The sequence below is a fragment of the Rhipicephalus sanguineus genome, chromosome 1 (assembly GCF_013339695.2).
Source record: "Rhipicephalus sanguineus isolate Rsan-2018 chromosome 1, BIME_Rsan_1.4, whole genome shotgun sequence".
NCBI classification, from domain to species: Eukaryota; Metazoa; Arthropoda; class Arachnida; order Ixodida; family Ixodidae; genus Rhipicephalus; species Rhipicephalus sanguineus.
This window is the reverse complement of record NC_051176.1, coordinates 120,458,477-120,484,663: the sequence shown is the minus strand read 5'-3', so window position 1 is coordinate 120,484,663 and position 26,187 is coordinate 120,458,477. Positions and strand designations below refer to the sequence as shown.

The window sequence follows — 26,187 nt, the reverse complement described above, 5'->3', positions numbered from 1 at the left end:
CTTTGAACCTCGTACCTTGAACACTTACCATGATATTCCGAGCGATAACCCAGCAAATAATACAATAATTGTTGGGGTCTCGCGCCCCAAAACCACGATATGATTATGAGGGACCCCGTAGGGGAGGGCTCCGGAAATTTTGACCACCTGGGGTCCTTTAACGTGCACCTAAATCGAAGTACACGGGCCTCTAGTATTTCGCCTCCACCGAAATGTGGCCGCCGCCACTGGGATTCGATCCCGTGACCTCCGGATCCGCAGTCGAGCACCATAACCCCTAGACCACCGCGGCGGGTGATAACCCAACAAATGAAACACAAATTCCAGTAGCAAAAATAAAATAATTGATTGGGTGGTTTTTGGTGTATGTCAACTAATGGACAATATCGTTAACGACTTATTCGGTACAGATATACGTTTCTGCTCTATTCGTTATAAATTGGTCATAGTGGAGAGATTGAGGAAGAAATTACCTCAGTAAATAATACATAATTTGATACAATGTACAGCAAAATGTAAATAAATAAATAAATAACTGCAATCGTAATAAATATAATCACGTCGCAAAAAATGTATAGTAATTATCAAGGTGAATGTGCCTTTATGAACTATAGCGCCAGAACAATGGGAGGGCACTATTGCATGCATCTCTGATCCTTTTCGCGCTCTGTCGGCGGCACTCCGCCTATATACGTTATCGCCACGCCCTATCAGTAGTGAGTGGCGGATGATAAGAGAGGAATGTGAATCGAGCGATATGAATCCTTACGTTGGGAGCAGGGAGCGTTCAACCGATAAATCAAGGATACAAAGTGAGCTTCCTTAACTGATTGAGTTTATTAGTGCCGACTGAACGACAATATGTATGGCAAGGAACTTGTAATTACGCCAAGCTTGCGCGGAATTATCTGGAACGTTTACGGTGCTATGTTACAACATGCGGGTCGTCAAAGCTTGCTTCGCTCTTGTGTGCGTGTATGTGTGCCTAAACTGATTCTGGTGCGCATTTATTGCGGCCTGTTACTGCCGTGCAGCTTTCTCTAATCGTCAAGTGCTTCCTCGACATGTTAGGACTGTAAAGAGTCATATCACAGCGTGCGCATGCCAGTGAAAGCTTCCGCATTACCTCGCACGTGCCCTTTCGAGGCTGCAACACACTGCTGACGCAAACGGGTGATAAGGCATTGGCCACGCTGTTACAAATGCTGCTTCGTTGTACTATATATACAGTGCATGGCCGCGCTGTATAGCAGATAGCAATTTTGCGGGATACCGACGCACGTAAGCATTATTACTTCGATACGTGTACAAAATGACTAAACTGACTCGCGATTCTATCCGGTCTATGGATACGGCTGTCTTTTCCATAGCGTGTTTTTAATGGTAGCGTTGATTAGTGCCTGACAAAAAAGAAAAATAACACTGCGGAAAGTATATGACGCTGAAACCAGCTTTTTGGAAAGCGCTTCGGCTAATTTCCAACTTTCTAGAAATCGTGAGTTGACATCTTGCATTCTTGGTGACGCTTACACGACGTGCTAACGCAACCGGCAAGTAATGTCCATATAGGCACCGTGACTCGTGCATGCAGATGCATTTGTCGCAGTTTATGCAACTGTCTAGCAATTCACTTCTTTTGTATCTATTCCACTCAATGGGCAACCATCGGTGAGCAACTATAGCGCGTCTCATCGCATAGCCTGTTGTTACGCCCCAATGACAAATTCTTGTGCCTCCTCTGGAGCACACATATGAAATAAAATTAAATAAAAATTAGGCATAAGCACGCGTGCCTCCATAACCACCGCAGCAGGTTTAAAGCGACTAAAGAAAACGTGAAGCGTGGAAACTTGGGCAAGTTGGTAGGTCATAATTGAATATACGAACAGCGCAACTGACAAGGACAGAGGACAAAGCTGTGTGTTGTTACCTTCCTCTGTCCTTGTCAGTTGCGCTGTTCGTATATTCAATTAAAGAAAACGCAAGAGGCGTTTTAGATTATACACAGTACTAATTTCTTATAACCTGACTAATTGTAATAATGAAGAAAAGCTTATAAATGCACTGGTTTACATGAATTCGTCCATCACACACACACACACACAAACACACACACACACACACATACACACACACACACACACACACACACACACACACACACACACACACGCGCGCGCACACACACACACACACACACACACACACACACACACACACACACACACACACACACACACACACACACACACACACACACACACACACACACACACACACGGTGGGGTCAAATTCAATGGATCCGGTGGAAAATGCGGTATAAAAAGAGGGCGACAAACGTGCGAAACACAAGTTTTCCTCCAGCAAATATCTCTGTTTTTCTAATAAAGAGTCTCTCTTTCTTTTCCTCCAAGGAAAACTTGTGTTTCGCACGTTTGTCTGTCCCCTTTTCTATCGTATATATATATATATATATATATATATATATATATATATATATATATATATATATATATATATATATATATGAATACCGTGCACGTTGCTCGGAAACCAACGTGTACGGTATTTATTTGTTAAATTATCTACTACGCCAATCTATAACATACTGTCCACATGGCCCACAATTTGGCGGCGGGGCTCACCCTGCCCGTCCCCACGTGGGTGCCTCCCCTTGAGGGGAATCCCCATTGAACCTCCTCCTTGAGGGGAATCGGCTCCTCAGGACTTCAATAAAGTTCTTTGACTGACTGACTGATCGAGAGTGCGCGACATCTGCGCGAGAATGCCATCCAGTCGGATGCAACACGCTGTTTGTCGCAATGTTTACCTGCGACGCTGAGCGTCCTTCGAGTCGGCACACGGTGTCTTTCAGCGGTCACGGGGACCGCGCACGCATTTGCCACCGCCGGAAACGCCCCCTCGCAAGGTCGACCAGGCACGCAAAACTGCGCTTCGCCGGTCACTGGCGTCGTCGTCGCGTAGTGCGCGCTATTTTTCTGCGTGGCACCAACCTACACACTCGGCCACAGCGAGAGCGCGAGGGCGCGCGGAACTTTCGACGCGCCGCAGCTTCTGCACGACGTCGTTTGTATGCGACTTGTCACAAACCAGGTGCGCCGGCGTAACGCAAATAAACAAAAAAAAAAACGATCATGCATGCAGAACCAGCTCTATGCATGTGGGAGGGCATCACTGGATTAAGTGGAGGCAACGCGTTCTTGTAACAGTGGATAGCCTACGCTGGCCAATACTCACAATCATTTAACATTAGCAATGGCTTAGCCATATTTAGCCAACATTAACTGCAGCATTAGCCGACAGTAGTCATCATCCAACGAACTTATGCCAGTGCTAACCGTTGTTAACGGCTCGGGCTTTCTGCTCAGGGTCACTTGAATGTCGCCGACATCGGGAGCTAAAAGCATTTCATGCTTAAAAACACCCCGCACATTTTAGCACGAAACGTATCGCTAGACAGCTTCACGCAAACCTTTAAAGATGGCATGTTTACGTTGACTCATTCGACTTGTACCTTTTGGGTGGCTGAAAACAGTAACAGCAAATGTCGTGGTGTAAAATCAGTAATTAATTAGCCCAAACATTAATTGGCCGCTCATTCAGCCCTGGTCACAAAGAGACGTTTCTAATCTTTCCTAGTCAAGGAGATTCTGTCCGCGAAAAAGACACATAGCAAGTAAGACCCGCATCTGACCACGAGGTTTCAGAGGTAGTTTGTGTGTTATGTATACGTAAGGTATTTGGCCTCATCTCTTCGTCGTGGCACGCTGGCCGGCCTTGACCTTTCTAAAAACGTAATCTATTCTAAAACGGCACCGCTTCCATTTAACGCGGTGTGCGTTATTTACTGACTGTTAATACCTCGAAGGGCCCTTATCTGGTACTTGGAACATCAGGCCAAGCATTGTAGTAGTAGTACACGTGCCTTTAAGATAAAGAAGCGAACTACACAAAGCGAACGAGGACGCAAAAAGAAGCTAAATGCGCGATGAATTCTCATCCTGATCTCTCTCTCTCTCTTATCCCCCCTCACTCTCGTATTCTCTTCGTTCACATTTCGATAAGTCGGCTAGCCCCGGAACGAAGCCCGAGCGATACACCACTTACTCAACTCCACTGCACAGCCGGTAAAAGTACTCGCGAGCGCCGCATGCATCAAGGGAGCAGATTGAAGGCGCGCGACTAGAAGACAGAGAACTACACGCACCTCTTCCTTTTCTTTTTTTTTTTTTTCGTGTTACTGGAATTAGGATTTACTACAACGCCAAAGATAGTGTTTAAATTGAAAACTTAGTTATGTGTAGTTTCATGGAAGAGAGAGCGAGAGAGAAAGGGAAAGGGCGCTCACCCGGGCAAAATGGAGTAACTTGATCGAAAACATGATGGGCGCGTCGTATATTCCGCTCGGTAGGCACCTTGAAGCACGTTCTGCGGCGAGTGAATCCATTTTATAGCGGGTTTGGACTCCAGCTTCCTTCTCTCCGTCCCTCTTCCCCCGCGACCTCTCGTAAAACAAAGGAGATCGGCAAGTTCGACACCGCACAAAGGCGAGCTGCCGACACGCATTCGAGCAATTGGTTGCATGTTCGGTCCAATCACGAGGCCTCAGCGGCAGCGGCGGCGTATGAGCGCGGACTGAGCGTTACCGACCGAGCATGCAACGTTGGACGGCTGCTGGCCAACAACGAGACGGCAGACAGACAGTCGCCGACAGGGCACACAACGCAGAACACGTTTTTCTTTTTTTGAAAGCCGCTCAGTGTCAGAGGACGATGAGCTCGACGAGGCTTTCTGGGTGCGGTGGTCGAACTAAGCCCGAAACCAGAATGGCCAGCCAGTTCTGCTTATTCTCGCGTGTCCGCTGATTCGGGGCTTCGCTGCTTTCCCCGGCTCGCTTGTAGACCGCTCAACGCAGCCTTCTTTATCCTACTGCAAACAGCTGTGTTGTGTGGTGATACTTCCCTGCGGGCTGGTTGGTTCATACTGAACTATACTGCGCAACCACAGAAAGCGCTCTGTCCTGTCTCTCGCTTTCTTTCTTTTGTGGTTGCGCGACATGTTACTGGCTATTTGGAGCCACGATGTGGGCCGATGCTTCGTTCGCTTGGCTTTGGTTCAAGTAAGCCGAAAGTAAGGTAGAATGGAAACAGACAACATTGCCGTCAACGAGTCAGTTGTACGATTCAAGTCGACTCGAGCCCAAAAACAATGTATGTTTGAGGATGACGATGTGACGGGCAAGACAATAGCGATGCTCTCCAAGACGGCGGAATTATGACAGTGACACTATGACCAAGGGAGAACGACCCCCCATACTAACTGACAGACATTTAAGTGCTTAAGCCTGGGCGTTGCGTTCACTAACGCAACCTCATGAATGGTCGATGGCGCCAAATTCAATGTACGTGCTTATGCACGTAAAAAAAGAAAAAAATTTCAATACCTTCTTATCTTACTGAGCATCCTATGCAAAAAAAAAAAAAGAAAGAGAGAGAGATCTGCTTCACCACATACCAGTCAGATGGAAAATATTTCTCGCTGGATAAAATGCTGGGACCATAGTATCATATGTGGCAGCTGCAAAATGTTAATGAGCGATTGGACTGAGCACATCAGCTGCAGTGCGCATCAACTCTTTTTCTTTTTCTTTCATTCATTTTCTCCCGTCTCCCATAACGCCATTGTAAGGCAGCCGACCGGGACATGGCCATGGTTAACCCCTTGTTTTTCGGTTATCTTATTTTGCGCCTTTACCTTATTTTGCACCTCTTGACTGTTTTAGTTGAATCTGTATGTACAGAATATTTTTTATTGACTTGTGTGCTACGTACGGCCTGCGTGCCGAACTGTCGTAGGAGCAGAAGCCTTTGTCAGGCCACATGGCCTTTAGCTTCTGCTTCCTTTCTGTTGTAAACAGAAGAAATAAAGTCAATTCAATTCAAAATATCCAACGATGACCTTCGTGACAGAATGATCAAGATAGTAAAAATTTATCGAAAAATGCCACGTGTTAAGACTGACATTCGCGGCTCTTCTGAGAGGTTCACTTTGTCGATAATCTGCATCCCAAAGCAATGCCTAGCTCACTCAACACATTACGTTCGCTTCGAAGAAAACTACAGTCGAAGTTCGACATCTTGACAGAATTTCACGTCAAAATGCGTTCAGAGGCAATGTCTTTTGGAGAGAGCGCTGTCACTACCCGAACACAGCGCAAGCAATATGACCGAAGCACTTTATTCAGCAAACCATCCGCGAATACGAGCTGCCAACTGGATTATGCGTCAGCAGAAAAACGTTTGCAAACCCTTTGTTAAAGGGCCTCTAAACCAATCCGAGTTCAAAGACGAAACGGTGCTTTCTTCCTCGCCTTCGCGATCCTTCCTACAGGCGCTATCTCCTCATCGCCAGTTATTTCCTTATAAAACACGTGGACAGCGTCAGCACTAAGCGTTGAGCCTATCAGGATTTCGCGCTTTTCGGCTACACGCTGTTACCTCCGCTCGCGCAGAAGAAAACGTACAAAACAAAGTGAAACCAGTTGATCGACCACAGTTGTCATGCGAGACAGGGCACAACGGGCGTGCGACTGCATGGGGTAGGAGACAATTACAATCCCTCGTATATTGGCCAATCGAGAGCTTATTTTTTCATGACGTCACGTGAACAGACTACATGTTGGCTTCACGAATTGTTCCGTAAAGACGGGAAACGCCAGAAGAGAATAACGCGCTCGTTCTTTCTATTTTCAGAGGTTGTTTAGGGGCCCTTTAAAGAAGCCAGTGACACCATATCCGGCATACTACAGAAAGAATTAATAGCTAAGGGCCTGCCGCCCGTGATAGGTGTCGAATGCTTTGGCAAACTTGTCCCCGCGAGACAGCGCCCATTAAAAAGTGATCATAGGTTGGGCACGCTTGGCGAAATAATACTGAACTCCGTCAGAAAAAAAAAAAAAAACAGCGTTGGAACCGCGGAAGGCGCTGACTACAGAGATTGCCCTCCACGAAAAAAGTAACTTCACAAAGTGTAACCAACCCCTGAAAAAAAAAGGAATAAAAAAGCTCTGCCCTTACAGGGATCCCGTTTCATACAAAACAATATCATATACAACAATTTACCGAAGTTAAAGGCACGTCCATACTATAGCGACAAAAACGCATGCAACATGCCGCGCGCGGGGAAGCGATGCTGTCGCGAGCGGCAATATTCACGAAAAGCGGTATCAACAACCAGCAACTGCTCAAACGGGTGTGAGATCCTTTTTTTCGCGGCAGCCACAAAACGAGCGCCACGCAGTTGTGGCGCCGCAAAATGTGAGAGGCCATGTCTATAGCCAGTGTGACCGTTTTCGTGAAGCCTACCCATACCGCTGTGGAGACGCCGAGAAAGTAGCAGCTTCGCAATGGAAGTTTTTCTTAGAGCGTAGCCGACAGTGGAAGCAAGGAAACACGGACGCTTACGGCGAAGGGCGAAATCAGCTGAACGGAGCGCGCGTTTTCCCGGGAAGTTTCCAATGGAGCGAGGCTGTATCGACATCTTGAAAAAGAAGGCGCAACTTGGGTGCTCCTTCACTCACACACACATAGTATCTGTTAGTGGCACTCTCGCTAAAAAACACATGCAAGTACTCACGACTACACCCCACAAACAGCTCTCACTACCAAATGTTTATTGTGCGTAAAGGAACCCATTTCTATAAGCGATGAGTACTTGCGTGTGTAAATGTGTGCGTGTGTGTGTGAATGAGGGAGTGTCAAGTTGCGCCTAGTTTTCCAGATGACATATATTACCAACTATCCCAACAGCAAGTTTTAATAAACTGTACCGACCGTCTGTCGTTGTATACGGCCGCTATATGAAAACCCAGCGGCCGTGGCTGTTGGTCCCAACCAGGCCTTGAGTAGCCTAGAGTTACTGTATATGCTACCTTTATAGGTAGCAGAGTTGCACATAGGTCTGGCAAGCAACCACAGCTGTGCGGCGAAGCCGCTCTCTGTTTTTGCAGGCGACATATGCCTACCGTGTCGCCGATCGACATGTTTAGCGTGTCGAAGGCCGGTGATTAACTTAACTGTCGATGTCTGCTGTCAATCCAATTCGCTGCAGCGGCGTAAAGAAATACAGAAGTTGTCCCAAGCGGCAGCTTCTCCGCCATGCATGGTTGCTAGCGGAGTTTGGAAGACAGATGTGCAACTCTGCTACCTAAAGGTAGCATATGGCCACACTTCATTCCCCCTTGCTTTCGGGGTCATTGTACCTCACTTTTTCTTCCCCTCCAGCTGGCTCCCTCAATGCCCAGGAACCTTTTTCCCCCGTGTAGCGCGGACCTGCGCCAAAAATTTGGCGAAGCTTGCACTAAGCCGCACAAGGCTTGAAACAGAAACTACGATTCTGAACACTAATCTGGTTGCTTCTAGGCTGTCTCTAGGCCTCAGCTATAGGTGTTGCGGATTGTTTCTAGGTTGCTTCTAGGTCTTTGCTAGGCTTTAGCTAGGTGATGCTAGGTTGTTTCTCCGTTGATTCTCAGTGCAGAGAGGTTTCAGTTAAACCACAAACAGTCACAGACATGACACGGATGTCCAAACTGCAGAGACAGAACCTCGCTCTGAAACCAAGCGTTCGCAGCTCTCATAGATCTACGGGCACGTCGTCGTTGGCGTAGGCTTTCCATCGCATCGGGGTCTTCTCGCAGCCGCCGTTGCCTTTCCCGTTCCCTAGTATTCCCTCGTTGTACATACTCGGGGTCTTCGGCTCGCCGCCGTCGCTTCGCAGCCATTTGTTGGGCTAACTGTTGCCTTCGTCATTTTTAGTGCACCAGTGGTGAGTAGTGTGCTTTACCCAATTTCTGTGGCACATGCCCGTTTATGATGATCATGGCTTCTTGGTTCGCCGGACAAGGAACGATTTGCTAAACAGCTTGGCTGTTAGTAAACCCCGCCCTACTACCTGCTATGCGACACGACTGCCACTCAAAAGACACCCATGGGTTATTTCACATAGCAGGTGTAGGCTTTCAAAAAAAAAAAAAAAATATTACCAACCAGCCTACGAACATGCTCTTCCAAAACCTACTCTCTGCTCTCAAGCTGTCAGTATGCGCATTTATCGCCTCCGTTAAACCGAGCTCCTAACAAGACTGCTCGGGACGCCAGGTCGAGTCATTTGGCTGCCGCGTCCCACAAGAAGTGAATGTGAACTTGCCGGCGCACGTGCGCTGTGTACTCACCCGACGCACGTGTTTTGGTAATGGACGTGCGGCGCGGGAAAAATATATAAGAACAAAAAATAAGGGGGGGGGGGCGACGACAGCAGCTTCATTCGTGCCGCCGCTGCTTGCCCTGTCACCCCCTCTTCGCAACAAATACACCCGCCATTATACACGTATGCAGGCCGGTGACTCTGGCGGGTGGTGCGTTCGTCTTTTGCGCATCTGACGGGCAATGGCGACGAGCTGCCTTCCTCCCATGTATTTTAGGGCTGCGTTAAGACCCCTTTTCTCAGAACCTAGTATATGCAAAGCGTTCCGGTTTGTTTTATTTTATTCGTCGGCGTCTCTTCTTGCAACTGAACTATAATTACAATTGTATTTCAAGTGCTGACATTTTTGCAATTTTTTTAGCAATGCGAGTGATTTTTGTGATTATTTTTTGAATAAAACTGCCAAAAAATGAAAACTATTCTGCATACATACATTATTCTAGACTGTTCAGTAGCTTCGTATCGATGTTTGGTTTATTCTGGTAAAAAAATCAGCCTTCTGTTTTTGCAAGTTGTTTCGATAATGGGGCAAATGTAAAAAAAAAATGATTTCGAGATATTGAGAGTTAAAGAGGAAAAAAGAATTTGTTTCATGTTTTGTTCAAAATGATGATGTAATGAACAATTTAATTAATAGAAATTTGCCGTATAATATATCACACGAATCAGCTTTCCCTTCTTTTCTTGTTTTCTTGGTTCCCTGCCTTGTTTTGTCACATCTTTGGATTCGGTAAATGCAAGTGAAGTCGGTAAATATGCCACGCGTGTTCAAAAAAACTGCACCATGTGCCTTTCAGTAGCCGGAATACTTTTTTTAAAAACTGCTACGCTTACAGAAGCTACGAGTTTCGATTTTCAAAAAGAATTCTGGCGGCAGAAAGCTCAGGATGCGCACGGTCTGAGAAAAATGGTCTTGGCTGCTCGTCAGTTGGTCTCGAAAACCTGGTCCTTTTGGCTCAACCAAAACGCGCAAAAATGTGTGGGGCACTGGATATTGTTAAGGAAGGCCTTATCATTCCGAACAAGCAAAAAACAATCTTGAGTTTCTTTAACGCTTACCGCGCCCGTGGCGCTTCCTTTGCTGCTCCTATCCTGAACTTCCATTCTCATACTTTCTCCTTATCATCGTTGCTCCCTTTGTGTGGTGCGGTTGAAGTGTAGTCAACCGAGAGACCGTATGCTGTGCGTACTTCACCATTTTTTCCCTCTGACTTGAACAAGAATCACTTACCAGCAAATGAGATGAAAAATCCTTGAACTGTCGCTGTAGCCAATGTTTGGACAAGTGGACTTGCCTTCGCCAAGGCAGCAACTGCTGCTGCCCTGAAGGATACAAGTGCACTTGTTGAAAGCATTGGCTACAGCGACGACAGTTCAAGGATTTTTCATCTCTTCAAGCTTCTAGTTTCCCCTGGGCTCCTGCCTTGTATTGGCTACCAGAAAACGGCAATTTGATAAGAAATTGAAACCGGGCTGCGCAGGCAAATGACCTATAGTAGCGTCACATCCGTGCCCCACTGTCCACAATGTCATGGGCCGCACTGTTTAGTTCGTAGGTTTTACGCACCAAAACCAAAAATACGATTTTGAAGCACGCCGTATGTGGCGCAATCCGGAATAAATTTGACCAGCTCTTTAACGTGCACATAAGTATAGGTACACGTGCGTTTTTAGGGGCGAAGCTCCTTAAGGCGGCACCTGTTCGTCCCTCGTAGTAGTAGCGTAACCAGTCGTAACGCTAGTACCAGATCTTGACCTCCAAGGTGGTGCCGGTGGGAGATTTTTCCTGTGCGTTGTTGAACAATAAAAAATTCGCAGCGTGCGCGTTAACTAAAAGCCGAATTCTTCTGTCTCTCATTCCCCATTAGCAGCCATTGGCATGTTCCAGTAGGAAACGTTAGTAGAAGTAGAAGTGTAAGTGTTAGCTAAAAGCCGACTTCTTCTGTCTCTCATTCCCATTAGCAGCCATTGTTTACCTCCAAGGTAGTGCCTGGTGAGATTTCTCCTGTGCGTGATTAGCAATAAAAATTTTGTTCAAAACGCCGTTGATTGATGAAATAAACCAACGAAAGACGCCAGATGTTTTCTAAAAGCAAAACGAAAGAACGCCAGATGTTTCTAAAGCAAAACGAAAAGACGCCAGCTGCTTAACGAAAGACGCCAGATGTTTTCTAAAGCAATGGTTTTCTAAACAATGAAAATTCACAGCGTACATGTAAAATAAAGTGAGCTGCAAGTCGTCATAACTCATCGGACCTTTAGTATAAACGCGCCCGATCTCACGTCGGTGATGATGTACTGGGCAGAATTAACGGAAGATTCACGGTTTACCGATGAACCTCCGCAGCTTCGCCCACTCATCACCATTCACTCCGTGGATATGCTGTGATTTTTTTTTTTTTGCGTATCGCACAATTTGCTATCCATCTTTGACACATGAAGCAAGAAGCTGCGTTGTTCGCCTCGCAGTTGTGTACATCGCAGTAGCTGTACCTCGCAGTACGTGTTCGCTTCGCAGTAGGTGTACCGTCTTTCTTTCTTTCTTCTTTCTTTTTCTTTCTTTCTTTCTTTCTTTCTTTCTTTCTTTCTTTCTTTCTTTCTTTCTTTCTTTCTTTCTTTCTTTCTTTCTTTTACCAGACCTCATATTTTCCCACTCGTTTCCCTACGGATTTGGAGAAAACTGGGTGTGGTCAAGTGAGCTGCTAGATATCATGCAGCAACGATAAAGACGAACGGCCGTCGCGAAAGTCGGCTTCTTTTCTTTTTTTTTTTGTTCCAGACCGAAATCTTAGGGCTGACTTCAATAGTTCCGAATTTGTCAGTGACAGTAACAGACGCGCGCGCTGAGAACGACAAAACTGCGCTTGTCACGCTCTCATTGCAACATCTCTCTCCAACGGAATCTATAGTTTTGGAATGCATCGCACGAGTGATCTGAGTCTTTCTTTTCAACTTCCGCTTTCTTGACATGGCGCAAGAAATAAACTATGACGCGGCATGACGTCACGCGCAGCCAGCCTTGACAAGTGAAACTCTCTGTGAGGTCATTCCATTCGCTTTTTTACCCTCACAGTATCGGCCCCACACGTGACCTCTGAGAGATGGCGCGTATTGGCCGCGAATGTACGCGTCAGGTCGTCAAGGCTGCACATGTCAGGGTAGGGTGTACACGTCAGGATGTCGCCAAGGCGATCTCAACAGGTTGTGTTCCCAACGCAAACTACAAAACCGACATGAGCGGCGTCAAGTGATATTGAGCAGTACAACTTACGTCGCAGAGTTCAAGACAAACCACTTTATAATTCGCATACTGCCGGATGCGTATTATGCAGGTTAACCTGCACGTGAGGATGGATAGGGCGGAAGCGATTGCACTCAAATTATTTCAGGCTGAGTATGAACCTTTGAGACTGCATCCAAGCTGTGATGTAATGTGCTTCGAAGAAAGAATCGGCGTCTTTTGTGCGGGATTGCAGCCGGACATCAATGGCCTTGTCGGCTCTTTATCGATCGAGGGTGCCCTAAAGGGATCCATCACGACAGTCGGATCAGTGCTCGTTATCGACACAATGTCTTTGGGCACAATGCGCACTATTCGTTGCTAACAAAATGCCCTCGATGCCCCTTTAGGTATGTCTGAGCCTACGCGCACGCGCGCTTGTGTGTGTGTGTGTGTGTGTGTGCGCGCGCGCGCGTGTGTGTGTGTGTGTGTGTGTGTGTGTGTGTGTGTGTGTGTGTGTGTGTGTGTGTGTGTGTGTGTGTGTGTGCGCGCGCGCGCAATCTGTTCGGATATAACTTCACTGCAGTAGTGTGGCGGGGGGAGCCACACCATGCTCACGGTGATGACGCTCTGCGGTTAAGCGACCTGGCTGCTATTTGAATTTTGCGGTGTTAGCCCGCCAATACTTCGAGTTCGATCTAATTGTGGAGCACGTTATAGCGGAGGACTTCGGATTGATTTTTACCACCTGTTTAACGTGCACCTAAAATACACGAGCGTGTTTGCAGTTCTTCTGCGTTGATATGCGGCCGACGGGACCAGGTCCAGCAGCGCAGTGCCGTAGACACTAGCTACCATTGCGGGTGTCCTCACTGTAATTACTTCAATGTTATATTAAGGTATGCGTGCGTGACCTCTAATACAGAGTGCACAGTCAACCGAGTGCGATCCTGCATGGTTAACCTACATGTGCACCTCTTCGTCTCTTACTTTTCGCCTTCAGTTCTCGATCGCTTGTGATCGGCCACAAGCGGCCTGAATCTGCTATGTGATCAATAAATGCACGTGCTGTAATAAATACTTTCACTGCATGTTGCAGCCAACACTGCTGCAGATCGCGTAGCAATATTTAAGTACATCGAGCTATAACACTCGACGTATCTTGTACCACTGGCGTAACCAGCCCCCCCCCCCCCCCCCCGAAAATTTTAAAATTTTGTATACTTATATATACACGCACACATACAAACACACGCATGCACGTGCTGTAATAATTACTTTCACTGCATGTTGCAGCCAACACTGCAGCAGATCGCGTAGCAATATTTAAATACATCGAGCTATAACACTCGACGTGCATGTCTTGTACCACTGGCGTAACGAGGGGGGGCGATTCAACCCCCCCCCCCCCCCGAAAATTTTCAATTTTGCATACTTATATATACACGCACACATACAAACACACGCATGAACATGCATAAAGTATTGTTGAACCCTCCCCCCCCCCCTCCTTGAAAAAAAAAATTTGCCTACACTACTGTCTTGTACACTTTAATCCAATAGAAGCTTCGCAAGTGTCCATCGGGTAGTCGGTGTGGCAATGCCGACAGCGCAACTTTTGTGCCCCGGCAACAAGGCGTCGCTCCCGCAGCACCGGCTGTCGCTGCGCTGAAGAGATGTGTACACACCAATGCATATAGCATTCACGTTTCCTGATCGTTATGCGGCTCTGTTTAGATTTTTTTATATAGCAGCTGGTTAAGGTAACGCGAACAGAGGAACGCAGGCATAAACGAACTCGCGCACGTGTACGAGCGTGTTTCTCGCTTTTGTATATGCACCGAGCACGCACGTGGTCTCGAAGCGTCCGGAACCCGATCTCATCACGAGCTCGACGCGCGAAGTGCTTGCCTGCTGCAGTGTTTGTAAACTCAATGCTCGTCGGTAGCAAGGCAAACAGAGCGAGAGAGAACTCATATGATTATAATCGTGACTCACAGCTGGTAATGCGGAATCGTTTCCCGTAGCCGTCATTGTATACGAAAGCTCATAAAGCCGACAGAAATTACGCAGTCGCCGGTTAGACTACAAATTATAACACGCGCACGTTGTGGAGAGATGAATATTCTCGAACAGGGGGTGTCGGTGGTGCCGACGTTTCGACAAGGGGTCTTGTCTTCTTAAGGGCAGCTGTTTAGAATAAGAGAGAGCTGAGCTAGTTGGGCGGCTGTCTTCTTCAAGGGAGTTGCTGCCTCGAAGATGGCAAGACCCCCCTGTTCAAGAATATATTCACCTCTTGAAGCCTCCATTTTCTCCTGAACTTATGCCTTGTAAGTTGACGAGGTCACATCCATGCGTAACCGATTTGAGAAAGAACATTCAGCTCCGGCAAAACATTTACCAGATTAGTACAGAGGTGTAGCGCTTCGCGACGACTGATGCAACCAATGGTACTGGAATCTCCTTACCGACCAGGTATTAAAGGTTAACTGCAGCCAGCTGTCGACATGTGCAGAAGCGCTATAGTTTGTCCTCGAATAAAGTGTTCCGGTATATGACGTTATCGTCTTCTATCACCTGGCGCGCTGAACGAAGATTGCACTCTGCACGTGTGAACGTCGTTTCCAAAGCGACCAGTCACTCGAAGATCGCGATCGTGCTGAGGAGAACCCGATACGCATGCTGGCGCAAGATCGAGATGTCTCTTTTTCCGCGGATAGCCTTTCTGAACAGCCACTTAATATATTAGACGAAACCTGTATGAGGTAAGAAGTGGCTTACTCAAGTTACTCAAGAGCTATATGTTGTAAGAGTAAATGGGAAACGGCGTTAATTTGTTAATGCCGCTCGCATCAACGAAAGCGACCGCAAAAAAGTTTCCATTACCCGGCGGTTGTCTAATCCTTACAGCCAAGTCGCATTATCTCTTCTTATCTGCAAACGCTCGTAAGTTGGAACGCTCGCCCGCGATAGAACCATCTCTGAGTATATGACACATCCGCCTGCGTCGGATCGTGCACAAGAGAGAGAGAGAGAGAGAGAGAGAGCTGAAGCACGTGTCACTCACTTTGTCTACCATGCTTTCAGCAAAACGAAACTTCTTTTCCAACCCCAAGCTGTTCCATATCTGGACTCATGTTCACCCTGAAAGCAGTGTGGAAGTGTTACACTATACTTTGTTCCATGTTAACACGCGTCAAACAATGCAGAACGATACAGTAAACATTTCCAAGATGGCGTTCATCGCTGCTGTAGTTAAAAAAAGGGCTATGTACGACGAGGGGAATATGCCAACGCCTTGTTATACCGTTTTTCTCTGGAGCTAAGTTATCGTTATCCATTCCACCGAGTTGCGAATTCCGGCGATAGCGTGTCGTTGCGCCGGACAATGACGAATGGCGAATATAATGAAAAATGAAAATAAACGGTACCTAAATACGACCTTAAATAGGGCCATAAATTGTGCATGAGTGTGATTTCGTTATTGCTTTACTTTGCGGAGCACGGTCCGCCACCAAAGGCGTGTTGTGGTCTGGGGATTGTTTTTTTTTTCCTTCTTCAATATACTACCACATATACGATTGTGTCGCACACATACACGCCGGCTCTGTTGCGTCTAAAAGGAGCTGTAGAATCAACGGGAGCTTATAGCTCCGATACGGTCATTCCAACTGATCAACTTTACATCCAAGTTTCTGATCGCTATGAGAATGAGTGCAGCTCCCGGTGGGACTTTAAAAAGGTACGCAGCTTGCGGCCGGCTCCATGGAAGCAGTGTCGTTTGAATGGGCGAACCTTCGACCTCGACTGCGATATTATTCATACCACAGTACAGGGTTCGAATTCACGAAACTTTTCATTTGCTAGTGGCCTCTGCCATAAGCCTGCCGCTTTCGCTAATGTGCCCAGCACCAGGAGTTTCACTTTCTATACCAGGGCTCTCAAAAACGCGGCCCTCGGGTCGCATGCGGTCCGGGAATGTTTCTCTAGCGGCCCGTTCCGCACATGACCGTCTTGGTGAGCAGACTTCAACGAGTTTCTTGAAGACGCATACTTCCCGGCGCTACGTCGACCTGCTGCTAGGATCATCGCCATATCCGTAAGTACCTACACTTGTGCCTTGTTCTCCTTGCTGAAGGTGAACAAGGCAGCTTTCCGGTCGAGTATGATCCGGTCTCCACTAAAAAATCTGTCAGGAAGATGTTCGCCTTTTTCTGAAGATGCATCTCAGGCCATGGTCCAAGTAATTTCTTTAATGTGAGGGGTCGTCTGTCCAAACTTGCTAATTTTTTCTTTAATTTTTCTCTTTCATTCGCGTATTTAACGCACTCCAAAAGAATATGGCGAACATTTTCTTCTGTTTGACCACAATGGCATTCCGGGGAGTTGGATCGATGTATGTGCAGGAAGCTGTTTGTGTAGGCTACTTCCAATCGAAGTCTGTGGATTAAAGTCTCTAAGTGTCGTGGGAGATCTACTTAGATTTAGGTGCACGTTAAAGAACCCCAGGTAGTCGAAATTTCCGGAGCCCTCTGCTACGGCGTCTCTCATAATCATATCGTGGTTTGGGGATGTAAAACCCCAACATTTATTATTATTCGTTAGACCATGCAACTCCTCCTCTATTCTTTTCCATACCAGTGCAAACGCTTGCTCCTCAATGGGAACTGTTGGTCCGCCTTAGTCCAGGGAGTTGTCGTGGTGCGACGCCACCTAACGGTACGACTGCTTGCGTCACACGTGCGTCTGAGCGCGTTCCTGTGGAGTTGCGGTAGACGCGCCGTCCCTCTCCTATATCATGCGTCTGTCATATTTGTTCCGTCGTACTCCTTCCTTTGTGGCTCGAGGCAATGCCGCCGCCGCCTCACAGCACTCGTGTGGCACATCTTGAAGCCAGCGCATGCAGCAGCGTCGCAGTGACGCGTGCACCTCATAGCGCCACGAACGGAGGCGCGCCCTCTCAGAACAGCGTGTCTCTTATAGAGCCAGCGTGACAGCCAGGGATCATGAGGGATGCAAGACGTCGCCCCACGGTTATGAACACAACTGAACAAAAAATTATCTCATCTGAATTCCGTCGTGAGGCACCACCTAAAGCGTACTCTCCCCCTTGGACGCAGAGCACGCGCGAAGGCTATAGCCGACGGGGGAGAGTAGGAAAGGACGAGAGGAGAGGGTGGTGAACGGCTGGACCGGGGTCATCTGATTGGCATTTAAAAAATAGAGGAGGTGCTGGACCGGGGTCATCTGATTGGCATTTAAAAAATAGAGGAGGTGCTGGACCAGGGGTCTCAAACTCACCTCAGCTAGCGGGCTTTGTCACGAAATTTAGTCCCGCAAGTGCCGGGTCAGTGAAGGCTAGAAAGGGGGAGGGGGGCAACTTGAACCAAATGTCAGCTAAGGTTACCATTTGAAAAAGGGCCTTTCCCATATCTCATATTTGGGTCTTTTCTGAAGGGCATTTGGCGACATGATACGAGAACTTATTGATACCCATATCCAGAATGAGCGAAATCTGGACGCCAATCCTGAAATATAGAGTTCTTGTCCCACGGTTATGTTTCAACACATGGTGACCATAGGGGTGCCTCACGAAAAAAAAAATGCTTGAGACCAGCCACGTTTGTGTATAGCTTACGACAACTAAGCGTTATCAATCGCAATAGGCGAGAAAATAATGCGAGTACCAGTGCGCGACGCAGCAAAACTTTATTCCTTGAGAAGCACAAAAATAACTGCAAAAATCCAAAAACACGCTGGCTTGACGCTTGGAAACGCTTAGCTGCGACGCGAGAAAAGAAACGTCCGCATTAACTTCATGACAGTGTGAACTGCTGCAAGCAAACTGTGTATTGGTATGATACTTGAAGTGATTTCAGTGTGCGGATTGTTCATGTTTAGGTACCGTTCAGTATTATTCTCTTTTTTTTTCGCTGCATAACTTCGTGATATGGAGTAGCCGAGTAAATATGGACCTCAACCTCTCCACAGCAAAACAGTTAGAACAGAACAGAGCACGGGCATCAAGCATTTTCGCCTCCATCCAAAATGCGGCCGCCGCGGCCGGGATTCGATCCCGCGGCCTTCGGGTCAGCAGTCGAGCATCATAACTACTAGAACACCGCGGTAGGTCTAACGAACAACTTATTCATAAGAGCGTTCTGTGAATATGGGCCTCAGGCATCTTGGGGCCGTTTGTAGACTCTCGGTGCGCACATTTACATGCACACGGAGCTATATTATATAGTGCCTTTTGTTTTCACCTCATTTCTCCAGCAAAGCGACCGCTATTTCCTTGCTTCTCGCTCTCTCTTTACGACTCGGACAAAATTGTCCCTGATACGGTGGACGGATTATATATGAATAGCTAGCTGGCTTTGTTACAGAGCACAAATTAACAAAACCGTCTGTACGGCGGGAGGGTGGTTCCGAAGGACGGGTTAGGGCGACTCGTGATAGTTACACTACATTAACAGTAAAGAGCACCGGCCGATGAGAAATGTATACGTCTTGACAATAACGAAAAGCTTTGCGAGTTCGGCCCCAGGTTCGCTCACGTTGTAGGCATCGCACGCATTCGGCAAAGCCGCACGTACCGATCCGTAGTTCCGGCCTGTCCGAAACAGGAAGGCCCGACAAAGGCAGTGGGTGGGAGATCGAACAGATGTCGGCTTTGGAGCGACGGCAGGAAGTAGCCGCCACGCGCGCACTCCTCAGCAGCCTACGCGCACGTTGCACGGTCGACGGCCAGAGTGTTACAACACTCGCTGTCCAGAAATGTTTGCCACGGAAATGACGGTGCCCTTATCCCTCGGTATCGCATGTAGTGATGTTGCGATAGCTTTTACGGCGAAATGCGGCAATTTCGACGATGCTGTGAACAAAGCGTAGCGGGTGTTTGTCGAAGAGCCTACACCGAAAGGACGAAGGACGTAAGCATTCCGTTGCTACGTCGATATGTTCCAACGGCACCTTATCAGACGCACTGACGAACATAAGCAGCTCTTGTATTACGTCTAAAACCCGAAACATTCCACGAAAACAACATGGGTAAACATTTTGTAAGACACATCTGTGACTGATTATACTGTCCCTCATTAGAAGCGCGAACTGTTAGACTGCGCACTTCGTCCATACGGTGTCTCCAACGCACCACGTCTCCACAGATGACAACCAGACTTATCTAGTACACTGTAACCAGACGGAAGAAAAAAAAAAAAAACAAGGTTGGTAAAAAAATTACTTTCACACTACTACTACTACTACTACTACTACTACTACTATTACTACTACTACTACTACTGCTACTGCGACTACTATCAATCAATCAATCAATCAATCAATCAATCAATCAATCAATCAATCAATCAATCAATCAATCAATCAATCAATCAATCAATCAATCAATCAATCAACGTGCTCAGGAACAACCGTAAGGCCGTTGTGCTGGCGCACGCAAAATGAATGACTAATAATAAAAAATACAACAAAGACAGTCGACACGATGAAAATACGAACAAAAAAGAGCAAAAATGTAATAACAAAAAGTAAGGACAACAGGGCAAAAGTTCTAAACCACAACAAGAGAAATACCGACGGCTGTGTTCTTAGCACAATATGATAATGGGAGACTCATAATATAGTAATTGTTGGGGTTTAACGTCCCAAAACCACGATACGATTATGAGAGACGCCGTAGTGTAGGACTCCGGAAATTTCGACCACCAGGCGTTCTTTAACGTGCACCTAAATCTAAGGGCCTCAAACATTTCCGCCGCCATCGAAAATGCGGCCGCCGGGGCCAGGATTCGATCCCGCGACCGGCGGGTCAGCCGTCGAGCGCCATAACAACTAGAAATGTCACAGGTATTCTCGAAGACGTGCTTTAACTTATTTTTGCTTGCACTGCATTCTGCCGCGTGGCTTGTTCAGCTCACTTCAAAACACGAAGTGGAGTAAGTAAACGAAAAAAAAAAAATGTGTTGCCCTTCGAGACCGAAGCACAAGAACCACCTGAGGCATGTGTGACTATCAGAAATATGATGTTATTGCATTTTCCTGGTAAAAAACAAACAAACAAAAAAAGCCCCTGCGGAATGCCACAAGAAATCGGCAAGCAGCGAATGAAACCAGCGGCAAGACGCAATTTTCGCGTTTAAGAAATTACCTTCCGGTTATCATTCTACGTTTTCGGTGTTCGAGAAGCGCAATAAATATCATCTTAGGGACAGGGACGACAAGAAGAGCGCTATCAGCAAACAATATCGATCAAAAAGTACTGGCGATATCAAGGTCACAGAGGCACTCCAAAGACACTTTATGCGATGGACGTTTTGAAACCGGACCTTCCATTATAATCTAGAGGCGGAACACATTCCTAATCTGTTTTGGTACTGTGTGCACAGCGACCGAAGCGCGAAGGAACGAAGCGCGAGAAACGTGATATAAGGTGCAACCCTGGAAGTAGCTGTACTCGGGCACAAAAAGCGGGCTGCATGCATTCATGGGCCGTGGTTATTTGCTTCCAAAGTTTAACCCGCTCAAACACTCACGGATTTTGAGGCGCTGATCTTAAGGGGAGGCTTACTTTGCCTCCCGCTGTTCGCTGTGAGCATCGAGGTGCGCAGTAAAATCAGATGCCTTTTCCTTTTTATTTTTATTTACCGTTCACCTCGAGGAACCGAATGTGTCACGATAATATCGAGACCGTGCACAACGTTGCAAAACGACCACAAATGGGACAAAACAAGCGGCAACATTTGCTGACTCAAGCAGGTCCAACGTAATCTCGACAGAGTTTCTGGCCGCCATCTCTCGGCGGCGCCACGGTACGTGAAAGTTACGATAGTTGCTTCAGATAAGTAGTATATAGTGAAAGCAGTAACGTTACTGGAGACGCTGTTTATAGTCAAAAATAGACTTGAAACGTGCCGGTTGCGCACTGAGATGGCAAAGGCACAGACGGGTGTCCCGCCCGACAAGGAGGCGCCGTGTATACATTCGTTAACGCCGAGTGTCCGCTGTCGGGGAGCTGTGTATATATGTGTGCTTATCCGCGTAGGATCAGAGTGCCTAGCATCGGGTTCCGCAAGGACATATTTTTTCTCGCTTTTGCTGTAGCGGCGGCGCGACGTGAAAACTGCAATAGCACAATCAGTGGCTGCAGTCGTCGCCGCTGTCTCCCACAGCTGGCGTCCTCGCGCAATGACAAACGGCTCTCGAGCAAACGACACTCATCGGAAGGCGGGCCAGTCCCTTTCTAACAGTGCGCGCTTTGCAAGAACGCCACGCCGTCATGAAGGCGTCGCTCGTAATGAATTGGCGATGTTCGACGGCACGCGCTCCACGCCAACTCCACGCGGCGACCTCCCTTGTGAAGCAAGCGCAGCGTGGTTTTCAGGCTGCGCGCGTGAAAGAGCTTCGCAGCTATTTGAAAAGATATAATAATATAATATCTGGGGTTTAACGTCCTAAAACCAAGATATGACTATGAGAGACGCCGTAGTGGAGGGCTCCGGAAATTTCGACCACCTGGGGTTCTTTAACGTGCACCTAAATCTAAGTGCACGGGCCTCAAACGTTTTCGCCGCCATCGAAAATGCAGCCGCCGCGGCCGGGATTCGATCCTGACGACGCATGCAGTACGAAGCGTAAAACCTCGGGCACGGGCTCGCAACGGCTGCTTTTCTTCGATTATGAGCGCGTCCGCGAACGGCGACCGCTGATGTTTATTTTTCGTGATTTTTCCCTTCCGCTGGGCAACTTCGACGGCGACCCGTTTGTTTAGGAACTCCGCCGGTTGCAGCAGCGGTCGACGCTTCACATCCGAAAAGTCGCGCGTTGTTTGCAGCGGCAACTTATTTCCGGCTCCCTCTCGGTGTCTTCGCACGCCACGCGAGCACGCAAATGCTCTTCGCGTAAAGGAGAAACGATTTCCTATCGCGCAACAGTCTCCGATACTTGCACGTCCTTTCGGCCGAACGTGACTGCTGCTCGCGGGGGCCCAAATGGCGGCGATATTCTGCGTTAACCAATCGGAGCAAAACATTGTACTTGATCTAGCTGCGTAGTAAACGTGTTTGTGTAGACCATTCCCTCGCAGATCAGGCCCTTGACCGGACCAATTTTAAAACGATACCCGTGACCAGGCTTCAACTGAGTGTTGCTGCGGTCACTAAAGTGAAAACACTTGCCACGTTCTTCGTGAGGCTGAAAATAAGTCGAGGGATGACGAACGTTAGAGCGAAAACAAGGAAGTTAATTCGCCTCATCCCTATGCATAAATTACTTGGACTATCGCCAGCAAGTCATTTCCAGATAAGGGCAAAGCTATTCGGAAACTACTTTTTAGTATGTACGAGCTAATAAACGTTTTTGATAGGTAACCCTGCGCATTTATGTACGAAGTATCGCGACGATTACAGCATATGCTGTGTAATGTGGACGGAACTTGAACGGAGGTATGGTTCTGGGCCCACCATAAATTTATCGTGGGAAAGCCTCGGGCATGAGTATATAAAGAACACAAAGTATATTTTAGCTTTTATATATATATATATATATATATATATATATATATATATATATATATATATATATATATATATATATATATAATCATCTATATAATCACCCTCGAACACGCGCTAATCCTTCACAGGGTGGCTTAGTGTCGGTGTCAGTCACATGTCTGGGATATCATGTGCGATCGTTTACGCTTTTTATTATTTACGTCCCTTTCACTGCACGACACAAGGAAATGGAGCAGCCCGAGGTGCTCTTTTACCTCAAAAATCTTTGCAGCAATCGCCGTATAACGGAGAACTTATACCAAAATGCTAACAAACGATCACTTTTACACTTAAGTGGTTTGGACAGTATTACGAATAATACGTGCTCAACTTTCACTCAACGGAGCGGACAACTGCAGACGTACAGCGGTCCTATCCTTCCAGGAAACCACAAGCAAGCGCGTAACACAGAAATCGGTGCGGGCCCCCGTTGTCAGCTTCGCTCTTCAATTCACGACGATATATACGCCCTGCCAAAGTCATATCTGCTCGGGTCCTGCGTGCAAAAAATAGACAGAGAGTGAGAGAGAAAACGCTACAACACATGCACGAATAAGCAGTGCATTTGTGATGCGCTTGGTATTCTTCGTTATACTGGAACAGCGAAAGCGCCAGTGAAGATGAAAGAAAAAGGGAGGAAGGGACGGAACTAATCAGTCCGAGCAATGGATTGGAGTGAATATGCGCGAACGGTGAGGCCTCACTTACAAAAGCTAAGACATGTTGCGCACTTATTAAGGAGAGAACGTAGGAGACGTCGGAATAGTGCCTTCATTGTGCGTACCTTCATTATGCGGAATAGTGCCTCGCTGTGATAAGGCGGTGGTATAGCGGTCGGCGGACGCTGCCGCGATGTTGCTAAAAACACCTTGCATTTTAATGCGAGACCAATATAGACGGACAGAAGCCACTTTGCAGGCATCCGCATACGACGAAAAAGATGGGCCGATTCCGAAGCTTCCGCAGACTGAAAAAAATGTGGGCGGACCCTGACGGCAGTGCAACTGAAGCGCTACGGCCGTTACGAGGGAAATACGCGAGAAACGCTCATCGGAGACATTTCAAAGGAAGACTTTGGTCCGAAAGAAGCATGCGTGCGAGAAGAGTATTGGGCTGCTGTGTTGGAACACAAAGGCTCACTTCCACCATCGTCTGCATTTCTTTTATAACGTTATAAGCAACTTCCAGGCACTTTGGAGGTTCCAATGACTTCAATGAACTTCAATGAAAAAGGTTTTGCGAATACGAGGCCTGTGGGGGCCGTGTCAAGAACTATTTTTATTTTACATTCTTTCTAATCGCGGCCATTGGCTCGCATAAAGCCGCTTGCCGGATATCGCTGAAATCGGCCGCAGGGGCCGATAGATGGTAAAACAATTAGTAGAATGGGAGGAAAAAAATCATCGCGAACATATGTGGTTGCGCATTTAGAAAAGGCTCGTGCGCTACCGTTGCTCGTGTTGACATTTGTCTAGCCACTTTTTATGTCCTATATACATATCGTTAGCGAAGTGTGCCAGCCAATGGTAAAGGGTACTTACGAGCGACCATGGGCCGAATTCACAAAACTTTTCTTTCCTAAGTGTTTTTCGCCTTTGGCCGAACGGCTTTGCTAATGATATGTCCGGCACCACGATTGCCTGATATATTCTCTTGCAAGCGTTTTTGTCGTAAGACGTTTTCTGTGAATACTGACCCAGCTTTCTGAATTCTATCTACCCAAAGCGTCGAATTTACAAAGCTTTTCATGCGTAAGTACGTGTTGCCGTTGGCCAACCGGCTTCGTTAATGATGTGCCCAGCATCACGACCGGCTACAAGTTTATCTTACGAACATTTCTAGCTTAAGGTGATTTTGTGTATACGGACCTGGTGTACTTACAGCGTGAACGAGGTTCAGTAGCCTCTAGTCACTGTGGGAGCTGGTTATACACTCTTAATCAGGTCCCGCTTAAAGTGCTAGATATAGCCAGGAAACCGGACATTTTTCGTCTGGTTTCCTGGATATAGCCAGCATTTAACCAGGACCTGATTAAGAGTGCAGTTTTCGCTTCATGTTAGGTTGGTCCTTCACTCGACCGATTAGGAAGGGTAGTGCCCGCCGCCGTGGAGTGGCACTCCTAGTCAAGATTAGATGCTGCGCATTTAGCAGCAGATGGTATACGGGCAGTGAACACTCAGTAAGCATCCTTTACTGCCCTCCTAAAAGGAAGCACAGTGCCACCGTGCTTACCACGCTGCTCGTTTGACATGTGTAAACACTCGCAAAAACTGGTTCACAGAGCGGTTTCACGGAGGGCCTAATACAGTGGTAGAAGAGAAGCCTCGAACTATATCGCTAGGCTGCCACTCCCTCGGTGGCGGCCGACATCGCTGCAGGGAGCGAAGCGCAAATATGGCCGCTGCTATCTCTGCGGTCGTTAACGAATGACAGGTGGCTTCAGTTTAGAGGCTTTTACTACGATGTGAAGACCTCGCTTAAATGACACGGAGAGCGCGGTGACACTTGAAGGCGTCAACTTGTGGCAGCCAGAGTCCCATATGGTAGCCGTTTTACACGCTTCCTCACTCTTTACTGGAAGCGTTTTCGGAGAGATATTCCGTAGGCAACTGAAAACGATCTTAGAATGCAAAAACTCCGGGGGAGCTCGGTGAAAGCCATCTGAATCTAATCGTTATCTTAATGAGATAATCAGAAGGCGCACTGAGGTTCAAATATGTTCAAGCACAGGCCAACGTATACGTCCCCAAGTGCAACAGCTGGCAGTCTGGTAAGTAAACTACCGCGACACCTCCCAAGATGATCCAACGAATCTTCCGCGTGACGCGGTGAATGCACCACATGTAGCCTGATCGAGCTACATTCGTGCTTGAAATTTAGTTATGATTATTAATTGTACTTGAAGGAAAAAAAAAGAAAGGAACACCTTCAATGCCAATAGGAAATACTGGTTTCATGCGGGCAGGTGACGCTATCGGCGTTTTGTGCGTCATGTAGAGGCGCTTGCGAATTAGGAAGCAAAGGAATGTCGAAAAAAAAATAATGAAAGATGAATTTTAGTCTATCGAAGAACATGCAGACCATGGTGGCACAGTTGTTGTGATCGTCGTTGTT

The 26,187-nt window shown here is 47.2% G+C and overlaps 1 protein-coding gene across 8 annotated transcripts in view; it reads right to left on the bottom strand.

The window, feature by feature from the left end:
- Positions 1-26,187, bottom strand: part of LOC119396905 (uncharacterized) — a 125,125-nt gene that overhangs the window by 74,804 nt on the left and 24,134 nt on the right. For 2 of the 8 annotated variants that reach the window (XM_049416164.1, XM_049416159.1), the window contains exon 1: positions 4,370-4,483. The exons of the other annotated variants lie outside the window; for them this stretch is intronic. In XM_049416164.1, coding sequence (XP_049272121.1) covers positions 4,370-4,468 — 99 coding nt within the window. In that variant the 5' untranslated portion in view covers positions 4,469-4,483. Of the gene's footprint in view, positions 1-4,369; positions 4,484-26,187 lie in introns of those variants that run through there. 8 annotated transcript variants of the gene reach the window in all.